Consider the following 25,953-nt stretch of genomic DNA (forward strand, 5'->3'; position numbering starts at 1 on the left):
AAAAGGCAAATTATTCCGTTTAATAAGTGGAAAAGAGATGGTGACGTGCAGCCAGAAAAGAAAATAAGTGTGGACCAAAAAAGCTGAAAACAATTTGCTAGATCAGTAGAACAATTAGGAAAAACTGTTAGTAGGTTTGGGGGGTGGGAAATACTGCTCAAACACAAGTATATACAATTCCAAATCACAAGATCTCACTTTCAAGGAGTCAAAATACATAAATCTCATCATCACTGAAATATTTCATCAGCAGTTTTACTACATAAGAGGGGCATCTAAGTACTATATAGGCATAAGGAGTTACCAGAAATATAAGTACTTTGCTTACTCTAATTAAAGAACTATGGAAAGAATCTATGAATGGTTAAATGTAGCAATCGTTGTTCAGTTGCTAAGTTGTGCCTGGCTCTTTGCAACCCCCATGGACTGTAGCCCTTCAGGCTCTTCTGTTCAAGAGATTATCCATTATACTGCAGTGCGGCGCCATTTCCGTCTCCAAAATGTAGTAATAAATGATAATAAATTTGAGACATGCAAAGGATTGGTCATATTAAGCTCTTTTCAGGCCAAAGAAATCTGTGGCTTCCCAATTTAAATGATTCTTGTTTAGATGAGAATCAAAGAATGAAACTATCAGATTAGAAATGCTTATGAAAGATACATTTTCTGGTTGCAAAAGAACCACAAAGTAACATTTTGAAAACCCCAACATAATGCTTTCTGGAAATTTATTTTAACTAAGTGCAGACTTTGAACAAATAAAAGGATTTAATTACTAAATTTCATGGTTTGTCATAGAGAAAACATCAAATTTCACTCCATCAAAGATTAACAGAAAAATCGTAATAAAAACTGTGCAAATTATTTACATAGCTTAAGTAGATATCAAAGATTGCAGACATGCTCTGAGGAACAGAACTAATTGTCAACCCATGACCTGCACATAGCTAATTATCACCCCCAAAACAGAGAAAGCCTTCATCGCCTATTCAGTTTGTACTGACACTTTCAGATCAAGGTTTCATCATTTCTGGTCATAAATAAAAACCAGCCATGCAGAGAATTTAATTCAAAGTGCAAGCACAATTTCAATACAAGTTTATTTCATCTGTTTTCCTCCACATTTTCATTTTTATTTTTATGAGAAAACAAACTATTATTTCTTGAAGTACACAACCTGCGGGGTGGCCTAGAGTTCTTGGTCACCTCCACTTTTGAAATCATACTTATTCAACTACTAGAAGATAATAAAATCTTCTATGAAAATGCATCTTATGAAATTACTGAGTGAGCAAACTAGAGGTTAAAACCAGGCATTCATTTCTGGACTTGCACTCCTCTCTGGAGCCCAAGAATTCCCAGGGAAAAGGCCAATCTCTTATAAAGTTGATGGTTTCATCAGCTTTCCCAGTGAAGGTGACAGAGCTTCTCCTAATGAAGACTTCTTACTTACTCATCTCCAGAAACCTCTCAGATAATTCATATTGAAGTGTGACACAAGACCATCTGTAAAAAACCCTCATTGATTAAGATTTTATGTACAGCAATTCAGAAGTGACAGTTAATGCACAGCTGTCAGTACATTCTATTTCTCACCAGATAGGTTATTATTTGAAGATAGCATCCATACCATCACCACCACAGAAAAAAGAATGCTGGATACTAATCTCATTTTATAGTGCTTCCATAATTTTCTGAAGATACCATGGATTCATGGGCTCCCTCCAAAATGTCCTTTAAATACCGGTAATACCATCTAACAGGGTCACCAGGTGTCAGTATCCCCATACTGCTTGGAATTTCAGTGGGAAGTTACTGGAGTCGTGCATTTGAGAAACTGATGTGCCCCTTTTTAACAGTATCTTCATATATGCAGGCCTTCTCAGCAGCAACACTGCCTTCAATATGATCTGAATAGTTTTGGTGATGGAGGCCAAGGAAAATATGAATATACAAAACACAAATAATTTTCAAACTTTCTAGATTGCTTCAGATTGACAGTCAGAAGTTAATAAATGACATCCAGCAAATGTCACACCCAATCCTAGTTTATCTACAAGTGATAACTATTACTTCACTGGGAATGTGTTAGAGAAAACTGTATCAGAGTTCCTGGGGTTCCTTTCATGAACTTCATCATCTCCCAATCTTCACTAGCTAGCTAAAGAAATAAAAAAATAATAATACTTATCCAAAAACAATGCTGAAATTCATCTCTCATCTCAAGAATCAGGGTCCTGATAAACACCAAGAAAGGTGAACCCAGAGTGATGAAATCAATAGTTTGGGGAGAAATACTGTAATGGGAATTGAGGTTAGGAGTGCACCTTTAAAAGCCTTGCTAAGTTTTTGAAATCCCATGAAAATAAAATAAGGAAAAACATACTGCATGAGAAAATACATTTTGTACACTTAAAATAAGCCATAAATGGATGGCTTTAACTGCCTTCTAAGTTCCTCAAGCAGCAGATCGTTTTTAGAATCCCACACCACTGTGACATTAAATGAGACACTTAGAAAACGATGCCCCCTTGTCACAGATACAGTAAGTCCTAGGAAACTGTGTTTCCCCTAAGTCTGGACCTCCATGAAAATCTTCATCTCTAGAGGGTAGCTGTGAATTTGGAAATGCAGAGACACAAGATAATTCAAGGTGGATAAAGAAACATTTGGGCTGACTTTTTTTTATCCTACACAGCTGTGTGGAGTGGGCCCCCTGCTCAACATAAAACATATAACGTCGGTCCAGCCCCAGCAGTTTTATAAATCTCAGCTCCTCCTTCCTTCAGGTCCACAGGTACAGTTCCAAAGCAGGCCCACTCACCCCCTTTCCTCCCAATTCCCTGCATCATATCGGAGAACAGTGCTGAGCGGATAGTGGATCCAGGTAGAAAGGCAGTTTTCTTTCCTGCCTCACACATTCCTGAAAACATGCCACAGAGCCAAATATAAAATCAGGGCATTTTTTTAATCCAAATTTCTTAATGATTCTTCATCAATACATGTTAAATCTGTCCACATTCTTTAATTTTGTTCTTTTCACTCACAAATACATACACCATTGGCCAAAGAACAATGGGTGTCTGATGGAAGCTAAGTATTAGTCCTTCTGGGAAAGAAATACTTTCCTTCTGGTGTCAGCTGCACTAAATCTATGAGTGCTATATATCTTATCACTGATATCAGCATGTTCCTTGCTCTATTTTCTAGTCAACTTTCTGAAACAATGGTAAAAAGCAATGAAGCACTCAAAATAGTGTTTTGTTACCATGATGGTGATGCTGCTGAAACTACAAGCTAGTTGGTAGAAAAGTACTGACTGACACTATCTATGGTATTAGGAAAGAGAGCTGTGAATGAATAAGGGAGCAGTTAGAGGGGGCATAGCTTCCGAGTCTTCTCCTCCAGTTCACATAAAAAATGCTTTGAGGAAAAGATGTCATGGGGCCCAGCAGACTAGTTCTTCTTAAAGTCTGAGGGGGGAATTCTCCTGTCTTCATTCTCCTTGGACCAACCTTGCCTTTCTGATACACTCTAAAGAGCAATGATGGGGGTTCCTGGGAGAGGATTTCTGTCTCGCTTAGGATTAGGGGTCATAGCCTCAGCTGCACCAATATGTGGTTTAAGCAAAAGAGCTTATTGCTTTCTCACGTGAAAAAGGTTCAGAAGCAGGAAATCCACGGTTGATGTGGTGACTACCAAATCATCTGGTTAAACTACTTCCACCTTTCAGTTCTATCATCCTTCTGGTAATCTACCTTCGTGTTCTACCTCAGGGACCCATGTGGCTGCCTGATTTCTGGCCAACAAAAATGCATTACATATAAAAAGACAAAAACAGAGGAAAAGAAAAAGAATCCTCACCAGCTGTCTATTCTCCAAGGAACTTCTGCTTAGATCTCACTGGCCAGAACACAATACCATAACTACATCCAGCGGTGAGGGAAAGCAGCTCTTAGGCATAGTCTTTTAACTGAGCATGTTACCCCACCCTGACAAAAATCAGTCATATCCATGGGGGACCGTGGATGTTGGGGATACAGCTGAAAGTCTCTGTAGGTGCCCCAGTGGTGTTAGCTCTGGGCATGAGCCCAGGTCCCAGGGGAAATCCTTGAGGCACATGAAGGTCCAGCCTTGTTGACCAAAGGGACACCAAGTAGGTGCTAATCTTCCAGCAGGGAAGAGCAACATTGCTCAGAGTGCCCTTCTGCATCCCCCAAGCACCCTGATGTGGGAGGGAGAAAGCTGCCAGGACGGCTCAACCTGGGCAGCCCTACTTCCCCAGCTCACCTCAATAATACGCCGGGCTGTGCTCCATAGGTGCATCTGTCAGGCTAAGGCGTCAGACTGCATTCTCAGAAAAACAACATTATAAACAGTGGGGGAGGTTTCCAGGCTATCCACAAAGGCCTTTTTCACAGGTAACTAGTAGAAACCATATTCATTGGCCGTCATCTAAAGTGGAATCGATTGGATTTTGATAGATTAGTCTTTGCTCTAATGAGGTGTGCAGAAGAGTCTGGATAGAAGGAAAAAGGAAACGGTAGCAAGGAGTAATTCTTATTTCTTCCTGGCTTTGTTCTCTTGCAAATGCTCCTCTCAACTGCTCTCTCCCTAACAGGTATCTTGTCTTATCTCTGTGTTTTCCCACAGTCCTTTGTCTCTCTGTCACAGGACGACGGAGTCCATTCAGAGGAATTCTTGAGAAAACAAGAAGACATTTCATAGACCAGTACAAGCTTAAGCTGACAGGTAGAATATCCCTTTCAGATGTAAGCAGTGAGGATGAGAAGTGGAGGGGGTGTTGCGGAGTAAACTGTATCCTTCTAAAGATGCTGAAGTCCACACACCCAGCCCCTGGGAATGCGATCTGGGACCAGAATCTTTGCCGATGATCAAGTTAAAATGAGGTCATTTTGGGGTCCTATTCTGTGACTGTGTCCGCACAGGAGGGAGAGATTTGGATGCAGGAGGAGGCATGCACACAGGGGGATGTGAGGGTGCAGGCAGATATGGGAGCCACACGTGTGCAAGCCAAGTTAGGCGACCGGGTCAGCAAACCACAGAAGCTAGGACAGAGGCCTGGGACAATCCTCCCTCACAGCTCTCATGAGAAGCCAGCCCTGTCAACACCTTAGTCTTGGACTCCTAGCTTCCAAACCCAGAAGCTCCTGCTGTTTAAACCACCCAGAGCTTGTGGCACTTTGTCACAGCAGCCTTGGCAGACTAGTTTCATGGGGTGAGCGGAGCCTCTTCACCCACCTTGCCAGGCTGGGCACGATGCTCTTTGTCTCTCAAGTGTCCACCTCCTTTGTGGGCTTCGAGCGGCCTCTCGAGGCTCTTGGTTTCTCAGCCACCATCATTACATACTTGGGGATCCAGCCCTGTGGGTTCCAGGAATACTCACTAACAGCCGGGGTGAGGGTGAGTGCTTCCCTCTAACAGGGCCTCCCCCATTAACAAGGATCACCCATCACTGTGTAAGATAAGGAGAAATCAGGCCCTGTCAAACGGGGTAGCTACATTTCAGAGTCTGTACACAGGACCGAACTGCATGCATATGCAGCTGCCCCAGGCTTATGCAGAAACAACTGAGTGAAGCGGAGGAAGAGTAAAGGATCGTGCAGACAGAGACACTGCAATCACTCATTTCCGAGCAGTCAACTGTCTAAGTGTCCTCTGCTTGTCAATATCTTGTCAATGTTTCTCACACACATTTCCCTGTGTCCACAACACCTTCCCGTTTTTTTCTCTCTCCTGGCCTTTTTAGCCACAGGATGTGTCTGAAAGAGGCTGAGAATGGCAAGGGCTGGAAAAGCTGTTAAAGAAAGCTAAATCTTTCAAAGATACAAGTGGCCTGGGGGAAATCTCCCTTCCAAGCACAGCCACTCTCCATCTTTTATTATTTTTAATAAAAAATCTAGGAAAGGAAAAATGGAATGACTATCTATACCTGAGTATCAGCTGCTCACCTTGATAAATCACACACCATTGAAACCCCCAGCACCCATCCTGATCTCAGCTCCCCTCTCTCCTCCCAGAGGTAATCACCAACATGAATTCTATGTTTCTTACTCTCACGCAAGCCTTTTTAAAAAATCTTTATTTATTTGGCTGGGTCGAGTCTCAGTTGTGGTACATGGGATCTTTAGTTGTAGCATGTGGGATCTTAGTTCCCTGACCAGGAATGAAACCTGTGTTCCCTGCATTGGGAGCACACAGTCTCAACCACTGGACTACCAGCAAAGTCCCCTTCATGCAAGCCATTATACCTTGCCCCGCCCCCCCAAAAAAAAAACAACGCACCTAAAGTCAGAGTGCTCCTTGGTCACAGTCCAGTTGATTACTTTTTTTTTTTTAACTGTCTCTTTTCCTTTCTCTCCTTCATCTAGCAAAAGAATGATTATCAGATAAATGTATTCAAACCATGGGAATTGTACCTGCAGAAAGCTTAATGGCAACCCACTCCAGTGTTCTTGCCTGGAGAATCCCAGGGGCGGGGGAGCCTGGTGGGCTGCTGTCTATGGAGAGGCACAGAGTTGGAAACAACTGAAGTGACTTAGCATAGCAAAGCTTAATCTGATTCCAGTCAACTAATACTCATTTCATGTACTGCATTACCTGCTCCCTCCCCTTCATGAAACTGTGATATAGGAAATTCAAGCCAGACCAAGAGGAAATATGCTTTGAATAGTTATCTATGTCTGGCACTCCTCAATGCCTATTGGTAAATGAAAGCCTCCATCACCTATGCTTAAAATTCTCTGACAATAAACCAAAACAAATAAATTAGAATTTAGGATAAGGTTAAATTTAAATTACACTTCTTTATACAGAGGACTGGAAAAACATAAAAACATTAATCAGTAATGAATCCATCACTGTTGCCTGTTTTCATAAAAGATGTAAACGCAAACAATAAGATAAAATTGCACTAGACTCAAATACATCAAGGGGAGGGCCCAACATCTATATTCATATTTGAAGCACAGGATATTCTTATTGGAAGTTGGAATAACTTAACGGAGGAATACAATAACCGCTCAGTCAACTTAACTAATGGGTTAGTCCAGGAGAGGACATATGTATACCTATGGCTGATTCATGTTGATGTTTGACAGAAACCAACAAAATTCTGTAAAGCAATTACCCTTCAATTAAAAAATAAATAAAAAAAAAACAGGGAGATAAATGATTTTTAAACACCATAATTTTAAAACACCATGATTTTAATTAGACCATAATTATAAAACAGCTGGTATATGATTCTAGACGTAGGGGACACGGCAGGGAACGAAAGTCCCTGGCTCTGGGGAAGCCCTGCTCCAGCAAGTGCAGTTGCACTGATGACACACCCTGAGGAACTCTGGGAAACCCTCCCTGATGGATAAATCACTCTGCAAATCACAACTTGGCTAAGAATGGCCGCAGAGCTGGCTTCTGGGGAAATCTTACAAAGCCCCAAGTGTTAAAGCCAAACAAAGGAAAATCTGTTCTATTCCCTAAATGAATATAGCATCTCTCTGCTGACCAGTGGAACCTATTAAAATGTGTTGTTCAGAGTGATTTCCCACACATAAAAAATAACAGCTTTTCTGAACCTAAACAAATATTGCCAACAGCTGTAGAAAAAAAAAGTTATCATTTGGAACTTTATAAAATGAGTTACTGAAAGGAAGGAAATGGGTCAGGAACCTAAACGTGATACGTGACCATTAGAAACAGCCCAGAACCCTGCTCTCCTGGTTGTTTCTGTTGGAAGACACAGCAAATTCTGTGCGCAAGTGGGTCACTCAGCTCATACCTGACTGGTGGGCTTCAGAAAGCACTTCCCAGCTGGAAAGAAAATGGACTCCAAGAATCGATAAGCATCAAAGAACGAGGATTCAGAAGAAAACCTGAAAAGTAATGCACTAAATGCTAGTGGGGACTGTCTCTACAAGGCGGGATTATGGATGAAAACATTTCTTTATACTTCTCCACTTCTCTACAATGGAAGTAATTGTGAAAAATGATCAGTGCTTTATGATCTAAGAATTTTCACAGCAAAATAAAATGCTACCCCATTTCTTAAAAGCTATATGACTACAACACCAAAAATAACCAAAGGAGAAATTATCTAATGCATCGATAGACATAAGTAAAAAGTAAATGCTCTGCTTTTTAAACTATCTTTTCTTCAAGTAGTCAGATATAGGGAAATTTTGAATGCATTTTTCCTGCTTCCTAGTTCTATAATGACCCCCTGTGTGACTGATAAAAGTATTGTTTAAGTGATTATTTTCTACAAAGACCAATTAGCCCTAACCTACTAAGATGCTATAAATTCTACAGTATTACTAAAAAAATAGACTACAATAAGAGACCACATATCAGTTCATTCTCTAATAATTAGTTTTGGAAATGCCTCTAGGATTGAATTATTTTCTTCTTTGAAAGGATTCTTATAAATTCAGAGAGACAGAAAGTACAAACTTTTTGGAAGTGAGCTATTTCAATGGGACACACGTCCCTGGTTCTCCACTGCTGCTACTCTGTGAGCAAGTCAGCACTACATCTGATGAGGCAATAAGAGGACACGGCCACGGGGAGAAAAGGAAGAATGAGGTGGTTTGGTTTTCAAACACTGCCTATGACTAACACTGCTGCTGCTGCTAAGTCGCTTCAGTCATGTCTGACTCTGTGCGACCCCATAGACGGCAGCTCACCAGGCTCCCCCGTCCCTGGGATTCTCCAGGCAAGAACACCGGAGTGGGTTGCCATTTCCTTCTCCAATGCATGAAAGTGAAAAGTGAAAGGGAAGTCACTCAGTCATGTCCGACTCTTAGCGACCCCATGGACTGCAGCCCACCAGGCTCCTCCATCCATGGGATTTTCCAGGTAAGAGTACTGGAGTGAGGTGCCATCACCTTCTCCAATAACACTACAGGACTGAAATATTTCCTGATGACAGGAACAGAACTAAACCCAGGACCAGCTACCTCTTTTACAACAGGGTTTTAAAGCTTGTCTTCAGATGAGCTTTTCCTTCCTCTGCCACAAACACCATTTCCCAATAATCAAATAGTAGGTTATAGAGCCAGAGGACAATTTATTACATCTATGAATTCCTCTACCTGAAGGCCAAGTTTCATCAGCACCCCTTCCTTTCCCACCCCCGCCCTAAACAACTTGAAATATATGATTGTGTTCTTACATTAAAGTCAGTGCTCTGGGTTACAAACACGGGCTGAATGATTTCTATACGGGCAACAACAAAAGCAAGAGCTTGAGTGTCCTCAAAAGAGTCATTTACACTCTACAGAGAAGATGAACGAGTGAGGGTCACCCCTAGGTGCAAGGCGTTGGAAGCTTTGGGGTGCTCAGGAGGATGCAGACGTAGGACCACAACCAAAAAAAGCCAAGAATGAGAGGATAACTTGAAATACGTGAGTCACAACTTCAGGAAGTACCTACAACCCTCAAAGCACTTATTCCCCTCAGTTGGTGTTGTTCACTCAGTCGTGTTTGACTCTGCAACCCCATGGACTTCAGCATGCCAGGCTTCCCTGTCCTTCAGTATCTCCCAGAGTATGCTAAAATTCATGTTCATTGAGTCAGTGATGCCATCTGACTATCTCATCCTCTTTCGCCCCCTTCTCTTCCTACGCTCAATCTTTCCCAGCATCAAGGTCTTTTCCAATGAGTAAGCTCTCTACATCAAGTGGCCAAAGTATTGGAGGTTCAGCATCAGTCCTTCCAATGAATATTCAAGGTTGATTTCCTTTTAGGATTGACTGGTTTGATTATCTTGCTGTCCAAGGGACTCTAAAGAGTCTTCTCTAGCACTGCAATTTGAAAGCATCAATTCTTCAGCACTCAGCCTTCTTTATGGCCCAACTCTCATATCCATACATGACTACTGGGAAAGCCACAGCTTTGATTAGATGGACCTTTGTCGGCAAAGTGATGTCGCTGCTTTTTAATATACTGTCTAGGTTTGTCATTGCTTTTTTCCCAAGAAGCAAGCGTTTTTTAATTTTATGGCTGCAGTCAACATCCATAGTGATTTTGGAGGCCAGGAAAATAAAATCTGCCACTCCCATCAGTGGCCAGCTTCATTTCTTTTTGAGGAAGTTCTCCTGGTGGCTGGCTAGAGAGACTTTTTCAGCCTTCATTTGGGAGGCTTCTGCTGCCAACACCTGCCTCAGTTGTCACTGGCTGACCCCTAAAGATAGAGAGTGCGATTCCCCAATATTAATGGACCCCAAGAGAACAATTCTATCTGCGAGGCTCATAATGGATAGGAAAGCCTTCAACTACATGGCATTTCTTTTAATCAGTTATACTGCTTGGGGCTCATTTTACAAAGCCATCTGGCTTTGCAGACATCAATGTAAGGATCATGAAAAACCCCACTTTTTACTATGGTCCCACAAAGCAGAGAAATTTACTTCAAAGTATGTTATGCTCCCAGGGTTCTGGTGTAGAAATTTCTTGCTCCGATTCTTCATTGTTCAGACATCCAAGGAGCCTAGCCATCTAGGACATAAAAGGATTCTTCTGAAAGCACCATGTAAAAGAAAGTGTTTGTTCAGTCCCAGGGTCCCTACAAATGTGATCTCATGCTACATGGTGGGGTGTCTAAGAAGATGAAAATGAAGGGGCCTCAACAGAGCTGTTGGGAATCCGGTCAGATAAACGGGAGGTTGGGGGTCATGAGCCGTCCTAAATTGGAGAACGCTGAGGTGCCCTCCTTCCTGTGAATATTTTACTCATTCTCACAAAATGTTCCATGCCTCGGTGTGGCATTAAGGAGAAATGCTTTGACTCTTTTTTCTCACTACTGAATAAAACTGCAATTATATTTAAAATATTTTTACTTTGTATTGCTTTGACAGGTTCGCTTTTGAAGTTTTCTATTCATACATTTCAATAATCCTATCCCTTGCTAAGAGACAGTGAGCTGGCTTTTAACGAATTCAATACTAGGAGAAGGGACCAATGGTATTTTTTTTCTTTTTTTGCAAAGAGCTCTTTCATTCATCAGAATCTGAATGTTAGACGATATTACAAAACTCAATAAGACTGACAGATCGACATTTAGGTATAGGGATTAATAACTGGTCCCCACATTTAATGTACCATTTTAAAAAGCTGTCCTCTGACATTAACTAACCTGGAAATTAAATGCGGCTGGAAGCTCATATGACCGGCTCACAATAGGTTTCTCAAAAGAGTGGTTATTCCTCTTTAAGGCACCCAGTATAAGGATCATTGACTACTGACCCAGTGGCTTCATGCAAACAAGTGGAGCAGTCTCAACACATTTCTTAATGGGCAAGAGAGCTGGCAGCAGAAAGGACAAGTGCTTAGGTCACAATTATAGTTGATTCATAATTTCTGCAAGGAGCCCAGGGACAGGGTTGGACCGTCACTCCAAAGGAACCTTATCTTCCCTGGTGATAATACACTTGAACTTCTGATGCACGCTCAGTCGCTTTAGTCATGACCAACTCTTTGTGACTCTATGGACGGTCCATGGGATTCTCTAGGCAAGAATACTGGAGTGGGCTGCCAGGGGATCTCGCCGACCCAGGGGTGGAACCAGCATCTCTAATATCTCCTGCGTAGGCAGGCGAGTTCTTTACCACTAGTGTCACCAGGTCTCTATGTGAAGCAATATGGAAACCTCATCCTTGCCTGGAATCTGCTGCATCAGTATTTTGTACTCTCTCCTATGTCTATGAGGCTTAACATTTCTAATAGTGGATTAAGCCAAAATAAAGATGAGAAGCTGGTGATTTTTGACAGATGACCATTATATCTACTACTGTGGGCAAGAATCCCTGAAAAGAAATGGAGGAGCCATCATAGGCAACAAAAGAGTCCAAAATGCAGTACTTGGATGCAATCTCAAAAACGACAGAATGATCTCTGTTCGTTTCCAAGGCAAACCATTCAATATCACAGTAATTCAAGTCTATGCCCCAGCCAGTAATGCTGAAGAAGCTGAAGTTGAATGGTTCTATGAAGACCTACAAGACCTTCTAGAACTAATGCCCAAAAGAGATGTCCTCTTCATTATAGGGGACGGGAATACAAAAGTAGGAAGTCAAGAGCTATCTGGAGTAACAGGCAAATTTGGCCTTGGAGTACAAAACGAAGAAGGTCAAAGGCTAATAGAGTTTTGCCAAGAGAACACATTGGTCATAGCAAACACCCTCTTCCAACAACACGAGAAGACTCTACACATGGACATCACCAGATGGCCAATACTGAAAGCAGATTGATTATATTTTTTACAGCCAAAGATGGAGAAGCTCTATACAGCCAGCAAAAACATGACCGGGAGTTGACTGTGGCTCAGATCATGAACTCCTTATTGCCAAATTCAGACTTAAATGGAAGGAAGTAGGGAAAACACCTAGACCATTCAGGTATGCTGCTACTGCTACTGCTGCTAAGTCACTTCAGTTGTGTCTGACTCTGTGCAACCCCAGAGATGGCAGCCCACCAGGCTCCCCCATCCCTGGGATTCTCCAGGAAAGAACGCTGGAGTGGGTTGCCATTTCCTTCTCCAATGCAGGAAAGTGAAAAGTGAAAGTGAAGTCGCTCAGTCATGTCCGACTCCTAGCAACCCCATGGACTGTAGCCTACCAGGCTCCTCTGTCCATGGGATTTGCCAGGCAAGAGTACTGGAGTGGGTTGTCATTGTCTTCTCCATTCAGATATGACCTAAATTAAATCCCTTATGATTATACAGTGGAAGTAACAAATAGATTCAAGGGATTAGATCTGATAGAGTGCTTAAAGAACTATGGATGGAGGTTAGTGACACTGTACAGGAGGCAGAGATCAAGACCATCCCCAAGAAAAAGAAATGCAAAAAGGCAAAATGGTTGTCTAAGGAGGCCTTACAAATAGCTGAGAAAAGAAGAGAAGCTAAAGGCAAAGGAGAAAAGGAAAGATGTACCCATTTGAATGAAGAGTTCCAAAGAATAGCAAGGAGAGAAAAGAAACCCTTCTTCATTGATCAATGCAAAGAAATAGAGGAAAACAATAGAATGGAAAAGACTAGAGATCTCTTCAAGAAAATTAGAGATACCAAGTGAACATTTCATGCAAAGATGGGCTCGATAAAGGACAGAAATGGTATGGACCTAACAGAAGCAGAAGATATTAAGAACAGGTGGCAAGAATACACAGAAGAACTGTACAAAAAAGAGATTCATGACCCAGATAATCACGATGGTGTGATCACTCACCTAGAGCCAGATATCCTGGAATGTGAAGTCAAGTGGGCCTTAGAAAGCATCACTATGAACAAAGGTAGTGGAGGTGATGGAATTCCAGTTGAGCTATTTCAAATCCTGAAAGATGATGCTGTGAAAGTGCTGCACTCAATATGCCAGCAAACTTGGAAAACTCAGCAGGGGCCACAGGACTGGAAAAATTCAGTTTTCATTCCAATCCCAAAGAAAGGCAATGCCAGGGAATGCTCTAACTACTGCACAATTGCACTCATCTCACATGCTAGCAAAGTAATACTCAAAATTCTCCAAGCCAGGCTTCAACAGTACATGAACTGTGAACGTACAGATGTTCAAGATGGTTTTAGAAAAGGCAGAGGACCAGAAATCAGATTGCCAACATCCGTTGGATCATTGAAAAGCAAGAGAATTTCAGAAAAACATCTACTTTATTGACTATGCCAAAGCCTTTGACTGTGTGGATCACAACAAACTGTGGAAAATTCTTCAAGAGATGGGAATACCAGACCACCTGATCTGCCTCCCAAGAAATCTGTATGCAGGTCAAGAATCAACAACAGGACATGGAACAACAGACTGGTTCCAAATTGGGAAAGGAGTACGTCAAGGCTGTTTATTGTCACCCTGCTTATTTAACTTATATGCAGAGTACATCATGTGAAATACCGGGCTGGATGAAGCACAAGCTGGAATCAAGATTTCCAGGAGAAATATCAATAACCTCAGATATGCAGATGACACCACCATTCTGGCAGAAAGTGGAGAAGAACTAAAGAGCCTCTTGAAGAAAGTGAAAGAGGAGAGTGGAAAAAGTTGGCTTAAAACTCAACATTCAGAAAACTAAGATCATGGCATTGCCCCTTCATGGCAAATAAATGGGGAAACAATGGAAACAGTGACAGACTTTTTTTTTTTTTCCAGACTTTATTTTTTGGGGCTCCAGAATCACTGCAGATGGTGACTGCAGCCATGAAATTAAAAGACACTTGTTCCTTGGAAGAAAAGCTATGACCAACACAAACAGCATATTAAAAAGCAGACATCACTTTGCCAAAAAAGGTCTGTCTAGTCAAAGCTATGGTTTTTCCAGTAGTCATGTATGGATGTGAGAGTTGGACTATAAAGAAAGCTGAGTGCTGAAGAATTGATGCTTTTAAACTGTGGTGTTGGAGAAGACTCTTGAAAGTCCCTTGGACTACAAGGAGATCCAACCTGTCAATCCTAAAGGAAATCAGTCCTGAATATTCATTGGAAGGACTGATTGCTGAAGCTGAAATTCCAATACTTTGGCCACCTGATGCAAAGAACCGACTCATTGGAAAAGACCCTAACGCTGGGAAAGATTGAAGGCAGGAGGAAAAGGGGACGTCAAAGGATGAGATGGTTGGATAGCATCACTGACGCAATGGACATGAGTTTGAGTAGGCTCCGAGAGTTGGTGATGGACAGGGAAGCCTGGGCTGCTCAAGTGCATGGAGTCTCAAAGAGTCAGACATGACTGAGTGACTGAACCTAACTGAAGACAGTACCAAACACATGAAGGTAGTATTTAATGAAGGTAATTTAAACAAGAACAAGAGAATAGTATTGAATTAGAACAGTGTTACTGCTCTAATTTACTGTGATCATTTGTGATCATTTGTAGGCAACCCTTACAAGTCTTAAATTGATAACTAATGTGAGCAAAATATTTACCTTGTTTCAGTTTTAATTTTTAGTTGTAAGTTGTAAGATTTTTTTCATCTTTTAAAAGTACAATGCCACATAAGTTGTTGTTGTTTTTACTTCAGTTTGATCTAGATTAAGAACACCTACGAATTAAGGAGGGTTCTGGCCCTAAGGACCATTGCTTTGAACATAATACCTGAATTATTTTCGGAGGTACATCATTGTTTTTTGGTCAACACTGTAATATCACCTGCTTTGTATCTTCATGTAAGGCAGAGACACTGAATATAACCTGAATTAGCTAATTTAAATCAATATATGTGACTATTTGTACCCAAGGTTGCAGTTTAGGGCGCATTTCTTTCCTTACTCTTTAGGTTCTGTGAGCACTATTTAATTACTCTAGTGCTTATATCTTTCTAGTCTATCACTTCACATCCTCTAAATCATTGTTTTGAGGGTTTTTGGGGGGGCTATGATGGTGCACTTGCAGCAGCTAGAGTTCTCCTAGCTTCAAACACAAACAACTCTGTTTCTTGCCCATGGACTCTACTATAGCCATTCCAACACCTAGTCACAAATGATTATGTATATTGGTTCTACAAAGAAAGATAGGTTCTCCATCCTAATTTAAGAATTCTGTCTTTCAGAGTCTAAGCTTAGGTAGCCCTGGAGCAAATTAAAGTCTTAAATACTTGGTATATTATAAAAGAAACATTCCTTTATTGTTAATCTTATGATATGCTTATTCATTGCTTATGTACTGTGATTTTAAGATCCTGTGATAGTCTACATACACTTAAAAATAAGTTTATAATTAACAATAAAGAATTTACACACATGCATAATTATATTTAAAATTTATTCTTTTCTAAAAACTTGAAGTATAGTTTATTTATCAGTTTTGTTTATCTTCTCAAAGAACCAGCCTTTTTTTTTTTTTTTATTAATCTTTACTATCGTTTCTTTCATTTATTTTTTATTTATTTCTGCTTGGATCTTTATGATTTGTTTCCTTCTACACATTTTGGGGTTTTTTTATTGTTGTTGTTGTTCTTTTTCCATTTGTTTTAGGTGTAAAGTTAGGTTGTCTATTCAATGTTTTTCTTGTTTCTTGAGGTAGGATTGTTTTGCTATAAACTTCCCTCTTAGAACTGCTTTTTGTATTCCATAGGTTTTGAGTTGTCGTGTTTGCATTGTCATTTATTTTTAGAAATTTTTTTTACTTCTTCAGTAACCTGTTGTTTACTTAGTAACCTGTTGTTTAATCTCCATGTTTTTGTGCTTGTGTTTCTTACAGGTTTTTTTCTTGTAACTGATACCTAGTCTTATAGCCTTGTGGTCAGAGAAGATCCTTGATATGATTTCACTTTTCTTAAATTTTCTGAGGTTTGATTTGTGATCCAAGATGTGGTCTATCCTGGAGAATGTTCCATGTGTACTTGAGAAGGTGTATTCTTCTGCATTTGGATGGAATGTACTGAAGATATCAATGAGATCCATTTCATCTAATGTATCATTTAAGACTTGTGTTTCCTTATTAATTTTCTGTTTTGATGATCTGTTCATTGGTGTGAGTTGGGTGTTAAAGTCTTCTACTATTATTTGTTACTGTCAACTTCTCCTTTTATGTCTGTTAGTGTTTGTTTTATGTATTGAGGTGCTCCAATGTTGGGTGCATAGATATTTACAATTGTTATGTCTTCCTCTTGGATTGGTCCCTTGATCATTATGTAGTGTCCTTCCTTATCTCTTGTAATAGTCTTTATTTTAAGGTCTATTTTGTCTAATATGAGGATTGCTACTCCAGCTTCCTTTTGCTTCCCATCTGCATGGAATATATTTTTCCATCCTCTCAGTTTCAGTCTATTATATGTCTCTAGGTCTGAAGTGGGTTTCTTTTAGACAGTATATATATATGGCTCTTGTTTTGGTATCCATTCAGCCAGTTTGTGTCTTTTGGTTGGAACATTTAATCCATTTACATTTAAAGTAATTATCGATATATATGTTCCTATTGCCATTTTCTTAATTGTTTGGGGTTGATTTTGTAGATCTTTTCTGTTCTCTTATATTTCTTGACCATATAAGTTCCTTTAGCATTTGTTGTAAAGCTGGTTTGGTAGTACTGAATTCTCTTAACTTTAGCTTTTCTGACAAGCTTTTTATTTCTCCATCAATTTTGAATGAGATCCTTGCCAAGTACAGTAATCTTGGTTGTAGAATTTTCCCTTTCAGTACTTTAAATATATCCTGCTATTCTCTTCTGGCCTGCAGAGTTTCTGCTGAAAGATCAGCTGTTAAGCACATGGGGTTTGCCCTGTATGTTACTTGTTGCTTCTCCCTTGCTGCTTTTAATATTCTTTCTTTGTGCTTAGTCTTTGTTAGTTTGATTAGTATGTGCCTTGGCGTGTTTCTCCTTGGGTTTATCCTGTATGGGACTGTTTGTGCCTCTTGGACTTGTTTGACTATTTCCTTTTCCATGTCGGGGAGATTTTCAACTATAATCTCTTCAACAATTTTCTCATACTTTTTCTTTTTCTCTTCTTCTGGGACCCCTATAATTCGAATGTTGGTACATTTGATATTGTCCCAGAGGTCTCTGAGACTATCCTCAGTTCTTTTCATTCTTTTTACTTTATTCTGCTCTTCAGAAGTTGTTTCCACCATTTTACCTTCCAGCTTACTGATTTTTTCTTCTGCTTCAGATATGCTGCTATTTATTCCTTCTAGAGTATTTTTAATTTCAATAATTGTGTTGTTTGTCTCAGTATGTTTATTCGTTAATTCTTCTAGGTCTTTGTTAATTGATTCTTGCATTTTCTCCATTTTGTTTTCAGAGTTTTTGATCATCTTTACTATCATTATTCTGAATTCTTTTTCAGGTAGTTTGCCTACTTCCTCTTCATTTATTTGGACTTCTGTGTTTCTAGTTCTTTCCTTCATTTGTGTAGTATTTCCCTGCCTTTTCATTATGTCATTAACTTATTGTGTTTGAGGTCTCCTTTTCCCAGGCTTCAAAGTTGAATTCTCTCTTCCTTTTGGTTTCTGCCCTCATAAGGTTGGTCCAGTGGTTTGTGTAAGCTTCATGTAGGGTGCGATTTGTGCTGAGTTTTTGTATGTTTGTTTGCTTTTCCTCTGATGGGCAAGGCTGAGTGAGGTGGTAATCCTGTCTGATGATGATTGAATTTGTATTTTTGTTTTGTTTGTTGTTTAGATGAGGCGTCCTGCACAGGGTGCTACTGGTGGTTGGGTGATGCCAGGTCTTGTATTCGAGTTGTTTCCTTTGTGTGAGTTCTCACTATTTGATGCTCCCTAGGTTTAGTTCTCTGGTAGTCTAGGGTCCTGGAGTCAGTGCTTGATCAGTCAGAGCCACTCCAAAGGCTCAAGGCTTGATCTCTGGTCTTGCAGTCACCTTCCTGGATGAACACACCATGTCATTGCTGGACTGTTAACTTGTAAGACATATTATGGAACACACAAGCCACATTGACGCCCTGAAAGTTGTTCTCTACATCAGAGAGACAGCGGATGTCTCCTGGTATAAACCGGATGCCTTCTGGAATGGTCTGAGCAGGGTCGCTGATGTCAAACAGAATAGAATCACAAGGACGCCCTTCTGGTCCAGAGCACAGCCAAGGCTCCTCCCATAATGAGGACCGTTTCCTTTGGAGATTTGTGGGAATCCATATGTGGCAGTCAAAGATAACTGGACAGTGGCAGAGGATGAGGACGCCAGGACTGCTCAAGGTGGGGTGACCCAGGTCCCTCCCCTGAAGTAAAGTTTATTTATGATACTGTGTTAGTTTCAGGTGTACAGTACAGTGATTCAGTATCACACATATATGTGTATATATATTATATATATGTAAATTCTTTTTCAGATTCTTTTCCATTATAAGTTACTATAAGATATCAAATATAGTTCCCTGTGCTATGCAGTAAATCTTTGTTAATTTATATATTGTAGTGTATATCTGTTAATCTCATAGTCCTATTTTATCCCTCTCCTTTTCTCCTTTGGTAATCATAATTTTGTTTTCTATGTCTGTGAGTCTATTTCTGCTTTTTAAATAAGCTCATTAGTATTATTATTTAGATTCCACATAAAAGTGATATTATATTTGATAACACAAATATCTTTTTATATTTATGGTTATCATCTTTATCTGTTTTGATGATGATTAAAACTTAAGTGCTATAAAGAAGGCTAAAAGTGAAAGGGAAAGTCGCTCAGTCCTGTTCGACTCTTTGTGACTAGGCCAGAATATTGGAGTGGGTAGCCTTTCCCTTCTCCAGGTGGTCTTCCTAACCCAGGGATTGAACCCAGGTCTCCTCCATTGCAGGCTGATTCTTTACCAGCTGAGCCACAAGGGAAGCCCAAGAATATTGGAGTGGGTAGCCTATCCCTTCTCCAGCAGATCTTCCCGACACAGGAATTGAACCAGGGTCTCCTGCATTGCAGGTAGTAAAGAAGGCTGAGCACTGAAGAATTGATGCTTTTAAATCATGGTGCTGGAGAAGACTCTTGAGAGTCCCTTGGATGGAAAGGAGATCAAAACATTCAATCCTAAAGGAAATCAACCCTGAATATTCATTGGAAGGAATGGTGTGAAGGACTGGACACCTGATGCGAAGAACTGACTCATTGTAAAAGATCCTGATGCTGCGAAAGATTGAAGGCAGGTGGAGAAAGGGATGACAGAGGATAAGATAGTTGAATGGCATCACTGACTCAATGAGTCTGAGCAAACTCTGGGAGACAGTGTGGCTTGCTGCAGTCCATGGGGTCACAGACAGTCAGACATGACTTAGCAATTAAACAACAACAACAAAAAAACATGCAGGAAACACAATTTGAGCTGGTTAAAATACAGCTTATTAGGAAATATGAGGAATGTGATATGCCTTTAATACAGAACAGTTTATATCATCTGTCAACCTTTGATAAACATGACTGCTCTTGGCTCTCGGTAGGCTCAGCTTGTTCAGTGGCTTATAATTACCATTTGCTCTGTCACCTAAATTTCCACTGTTGGCCAGCAGAAGTTACTTCAGTTGGGTTAATCTCTTTATAGCTCCACACACTACTGAAAGCATTCCTGCTCTTTGGTTAAAAAAAAAAAAAAAAAAAAAAACTGTTCTGAAACCAACAAAGTGTTCCCTTATCCCAACTGTAGCATCCAGATATGTTTCAGAGTCTTGGAATAGTGGAAAGTAGTTTTAGTGATAAAACTGGGGTCCATGGGGTGCCTACTAGCTGATTTCATGTAAGTAGTGGGTGGAAGCCAGCAGTGATTACTAATTACCTAATTTAGAACAGAGCAGGAAAATTATATTTGATTTTGACCTAATAAAATTATAAATTCATTTAGAAAGTTCAAAGTGAACTCTTAACTTTACTAAGTCCTTTTTTGGTTTTCATGTAAACAATTTAAATTAGTTTCCTTCTCTAAATTATCATCTTTAATATTTATACACATGTAAAAAATTGCCATACCTATCTATTTATTTGAATTATGTTTTCAGTGAAAGTACTAAAAATATCATTTTTAAAAACACAATTATAATTTGTCAAGTATTTATATCACTCAATAATAATCACACTGTGTTACTTCACCATTTCCTTTTTTGGCTATAGAAGAAACTAATGGTTTTTCCCTAATTAACCAAGTGAAAATGGGCAGGGACCAACATGAGGACCTGTCTTCACTTTCATAAGCAAAATACAGATCTCATGTGTATCTGCATATGTGTTCAATTTGTAAGAAAATGTAACCATTATTTTAAATCACAGGCAGCTTTAGAATTTCAGATGCTTTCAGAGAAATGCAGAAGTATTTATTACCTTAATACTATAACTAAAGTTTCCAAAAAACTATCAAGAATTTCAGTGGACAAAATTAATATCACATTAGTAAAAACTTAATGTAAAATTATCAAAAACATAAAATATTAAAAACAACTTTACCTCAAACTTCAAACGTGATAACTTAAGTCAACATTGTTTAAATTTTAGAAAAATCCAAAGCAAAAAGATTGAAAACCCATAGTTTATCATAAACTTCAGCTACAGGTCTTTGTCATATTATCATATTTACACACCCCTCAACCAGTCCATGTATGGATATAACTTCTAGTTCGTTATATAAATAGAAATACAAATTATTTATAAGGTCACTTTAGCTTTATTATAATCTAATTTTTAGACTGGTTAAAATATATCATGCCTGCATCCCCATTTTTGCATCTTAGGATAATTGTACAATTATCACAGGAACAAAGTCACACTTAAAGAAATAAAATTCACAGAAAATCCTTTAAGTTATCAGTAACTATTTTCCAATCAGTAACATCAAGTAAAGAGATTCCCAAACTGCAAAGTCATTTTGCAGTTTTATTTATCATATATTATTATATTAAATTTTAAAACTTAAAGGTGGAAAATTTTATCTTAAATGTTTTAAATATAAAATTCCCCACCTTTAAGTTTTAAAATGTAATATAGCTAGATCAACATGAAACAAAAAATAAATGGCTAAAAACAACCATAAAAAGTATGAAAACAGACCAGTGAGGAAGAACTTACCAGACATCACAACTCACTAGAAAAGCCACTGTATTCAAAGGAAAATGATGCTGGCGCAGAGACAGACAGGGGTCAGGATGAAGAGGCCAGAGACTGACACGGGGGGACATGGCATCGTTAATATACGACAAGGGTAACATTTCCATCCCATGGAAAATAAGGTTTCTTATATTAACTACATTGGGGAGAAAAAAGATAGATAGCATCCTACTTCATATCATGTACAAAACATAAAACTGGAGTAAGACTTGAATGTTTTTAAAAATAGGGAAGAATATTTAAAAGACTATTTGTTTGACCATGGGATGGACAATGCCACCCTGAGTAAAACAGATAACTCAGAAGCAATAGAGAAAAAGATAGATTGTTGGATTAAATAATAACTAAGAATTTTCTTTTAGTAAAAGACCTCATCCATTTAGACAAGAATCATAAAGTTATATTTGCACATATATAACATGGGTATAACACTGGATTACCATTTCTAAAACAATACATAGCTTCCAGAAATTGTGACAGAAACACACTAGAAAAATGGGTAGTGGAAATGAATAGGAAATGAAGAAAAGAGAAATTCAAATGGATAATAAACATATGAAAATATATTCTGCATCACTGACAGGCAGTGAAGAAACGTAAATCAATGCTCAGAGGTTTGACTGGTAAGAATGAAAAGAAACAGTGGCTTCCAAAGCTGGGAAAATGTAGAAAATGGGCATTCTTATGTGCAAATGTGATTTGCTATTTCTTTGGGGAAAGAATCGAGAAATATCTATTAAAATTAAAAATACACATACCGTTTGACCAAGCAATTCCACTTCTGGGAATCTATCCTATAGGGAAAAAAAAAAAAGGACCAGTACGTAAGGACACAGGCACAGTGATATTTATTGCAGCATTGTTTGTTGTGGGGCACAGGAAGAGGGGAGAGTGGAAATAACACTACTGTCCATTCGTGAGGAAATGGTTAAATGAAATGTTGGAATATCCATAAGATAGAATATTATGTATTATTCAAAAGAATGGGATAAAGCTGTAGAGTGTGACTTGCTAAGGTGAGAGAAGCAAGTGAAAAGCTGTAATTCCATTATGACAGTAGCAGCAGACACAACACAACGACGAGCATGCGGCAGTCCCACGTATGGAAGGACACACACCAGACCAACAAGGGCCGCCCAGGGTTAGGACTGGAGACAAGGACTGAGCGGAATGGGGATTATTTCCTTCCTCCTAGTGCATCTGTGCTGTTTCACTAGTTACTATGAGCCATATGTTTGCTCTAGAACTTTCAAAAATATATTAAAGAAAAAAATATTAACTTTTTAGTGGTAGTAGAGCAGAAGTATTTCCAGACATTCACCTGCAGTAAAATAGTGGCAATTCAACAAATATTCCCTTCTCTGCTTGTGCCGGTCACTGCAGTGTTCATTTCTGATTGCTTGCCCAATATCCACTCCGTCTGTCTCCCATAAGGGTATCAGCCATGTGATTTGGATGGAGTTGACTCCACTCTATTTGAAGGGACTCCTGAGTAGTCTTAGCCAGTTTAGCCCACCAAAAATACAATTTGGAGCCACTAATACAATTTTAACTTTTCTAGTAGTCACATTAAAAACAAATTTAAAAGAAACAAATGAAAGCAATTTTAATAATGGTTTTGTGTTCTAACCAAATATACCCCAAAATATTACCATTTCACCATGCAATTAGTACACAAATTATTAAATATTTCACATTTTTTTCCCGTCTCAATTTGGACTAGTTACATTTCAAGAGCTCAACAGCCACATGTGGCCAGTGGTTACCATACCGAACAGTCTAAGCTAATGAGGGTAATGCTATAAATATTGTCATATTCAAGGATGGATACATAATTTAAGATGGCCCAGTCAAAGAGAAACCCATAATGGCAGGAGAAGAAAAATCCATTCCCGGTGAGGACAGATAAGAAAAAACAAACTGTGAAAACTGTTGGCAGTCATCTATGAGCTAGGAAGGAAGCATGCCCTGGGATGAAGGAGAAACTGGGTCCCTGGGGCAACACTGAAACTCTTGGTTAACCCTTGCCGGAAGCCAGGACTTTTTAGTTACATTAGCTGGTAAATTTCCTTTATTTTTTTCAGCCATTTTCAGTTAGGTTTTCTTCTATTACTTGCAATAAAAAATATCCCAACTGATAAATTCATCTGTGGACAATGCCATGTCTAAACAAATACTTTCCTCTTAAGTGAATTAACTCAAATGTTCAACATTCCTTCCCTCGTAGTTAAGGCATGCTTTTGTTAAACTATCCTTATTTGATAACACTTTCAGACATCTTCCGAAAACACTCCCAAAAAACATTTCCAGAGACTGATTTCTGAGCAAGCAGGGTAACTGCACGGTCACCGCACAAGACAGTATTTCTCCTCAAGACAATATAGACAGTAGGCATCAGAGCAATCAGTCGCTCCATTCTCACTTCACCCTCTTTCCTGGCCCTTCCTCTCTGGACCAGTGGTCCCCACCTCTAGCTCTAGGAACATATTGGGTTGACAAGTCTTTGTTGAGGGGGCTGTTTTCCCATACACTGCAGAATGTTTAGCAACAACACTGTCCTCTCTATACCCATAAATGAGAGGAGAAATCCACCTCCCAGTAACTACGACAGTCAAAAATCTCTCTAGACACTGTCACATGTCCCCAAGGGGACAATATCGCCTCTGGTTGAGAGCCACTCTTCTAGACCAATAGTTAGTTCAAATGTACAGCTGACCTTCGTTGCTTTATGACAAATGCCTCCCCTCTCTAAGTGTTTTCTGAATCACAATCTTTACAGGCCCGTGGCCCTCTCCTAGACCAGACATGAGCGTGTAAACCTTGTCTGGTCATGCTCTTCCTCCTCTATTCTCTGCCTGGGCTGGGCTTGAGCTCTCCACTGCAGGTCTTCTTTCCAGAAGAAATGCACCTAGTACTCTCTGACTTCAGCTCAAAACCATTACCTGAGCTGCTCCCTGAACCACCCACCCACCCATTTCTCTTGGGCTTCTCTGAGGGGATGTTTGTTTATCTGTGGTCACTTATTCCACAACTCAGTCTACCACAGCTGGGTTACCCATCTCCTCCATCAGTATATCATGGGTGACAATTCCATCCCAGTCTCTCCACACGGCATTGACTGACACACTATTCTCCCTAATCTATCCTTAAGACTTATAACCACTGGGAATTTTTTCATAGCTTCTCAAATTGCTCTAAATATTTAATGTATTCCAATAAAAATCTCAGCTGGCTTTTGGGGGCAGAAAATGATGAGCTGATTCCAAAACTAAAGAATTTAGAATGGTCCAAACAATTTTGAAAAAAAAAAAAAAAAAGAACATAGCTGGATGATTAACACTATCTGATATCTGAACTTACTATAAATCTACAATAATCCAATCAGTGGAGACACTGATATAAGACAAACAAGACATGAAACAGAAAAGAAAGTCTGTAGATAGACACCCATATATGGCCAACCAATTTTCAGCCAAACTACAAAGAAATTCAGTGGAGAGGGGACAGAGAATGGTCTGTTTAGCAAATGGTGCTGGAACAGTTAGATATCTGTATGCAAGAACTTAAAACTTCAATCCATACTTCACCCATACACAAAAATTATCTCAAAATGGATCATAGACATAAACATCTAAAATTTTAAATCTGAAATTATAAATTTTATGGAAAAAGAAGAGAAAACTTTTGTGACCCTGAAACAGGGAAAGATGGCTTAGATGCAATGCCAACACCATAACCACTTAAAGAACAAACTGATAAATCTGACTTCATGAAAACTAAAAAATTTTGCTCTTTAATAGATGCTGTAAAGCAACTGAAACCATAAGCCAGGAGAAAATCTACCAATCCTGTATGGCAGCTTTATTTATAATGGCCCCAAACTATTTGTGACCCAAATGTCTATCAGCAAGTGGATGGATAATCAAACTATGCTGTGCCCACCAATAGGATATTACCTAGAAATAAAAAGCAATGAGCTATTAACGTACACTGCAAAAGAACTGAATCTCCAAATAATTACACTGAGTGAAAGAAACCAGACAAAAAAGAGTAAAAACAGTATTGTCCCATTTATTTAAAATTTTAGGAAATGCAAACAAATTTTTAGGAATGGAAAATATTAGTAACTGTCTGATTAGGCATGTTGGGGAAGGGGGAGGGAGCAATTACAAACCTGTAAGAGGAAACTTCTGGAGGAAATGGATATTTCATTACCTTGACTATGGAGCTGGTTTCACAGGAGTGTCTGTATATATGTATGCATGTCAATTTATGAGATTGTGTACTCTAAGTATAATTTATGGTATGTCAATTATGGGTCGATGAACCTTTGTTTTTAAGGGGAGAGGGAAGCACTGTTAGCTGTTAGGGAAATATTAACCCACAATTATGGGTCAATGAAGC

At 39.3% G+C, this 25,953-nt stretch overlaps 1 protein-coding gene across 10 annotated transcripts in view; it reads right to left on the reverse strand.

Moving 5' to 3' along the window:
• The window catches only part of MAST4 (microtubule associated serine/threonine kinase family member 4), a 618,779-nt gene that overhangs the window by 262,544 nt on the left and 330,282 nt on the right, over positions 1-25,953 (reverse strand). For 6 of the 10 annotated variants that reach the window (XM_070774592.1, XM_070774593.1, XM_070774595.1 and 3 more), the window contains one exon: positions 22,308-22,343. The exons of the other annotated variants lie outside the window; for them this stretch is intronic. In XM_070774592.1, coding sequence (XP_070630693.1) covers positions 22,308-22,343 — 36 coding nt within the window. The remainder of the gene's footprint in view (positions 1-22,307; positions 22,344-25,953) is intronic. 10 annotated transcript variants of the gene reach the window in all.

Source organism: Bos indicus, chromosome 20, assembly GCF_029378745.1.
Source record: "Bos indicus isolate NIAB-ARS_2022 breed Sahiwal x Tharparkar chromosome 20, NIAB-ARS_B.indTharparkar_mat_pri_1.0, whole genome shotgun sequence".
In the NCBI taxonomy this organism is placed as follows: domain Eukaryota; kingdom Metazoa; phylum Chordata; class Mammalia; order Artiodactyla; family Bovidae; genus Bos; species Bos indicus.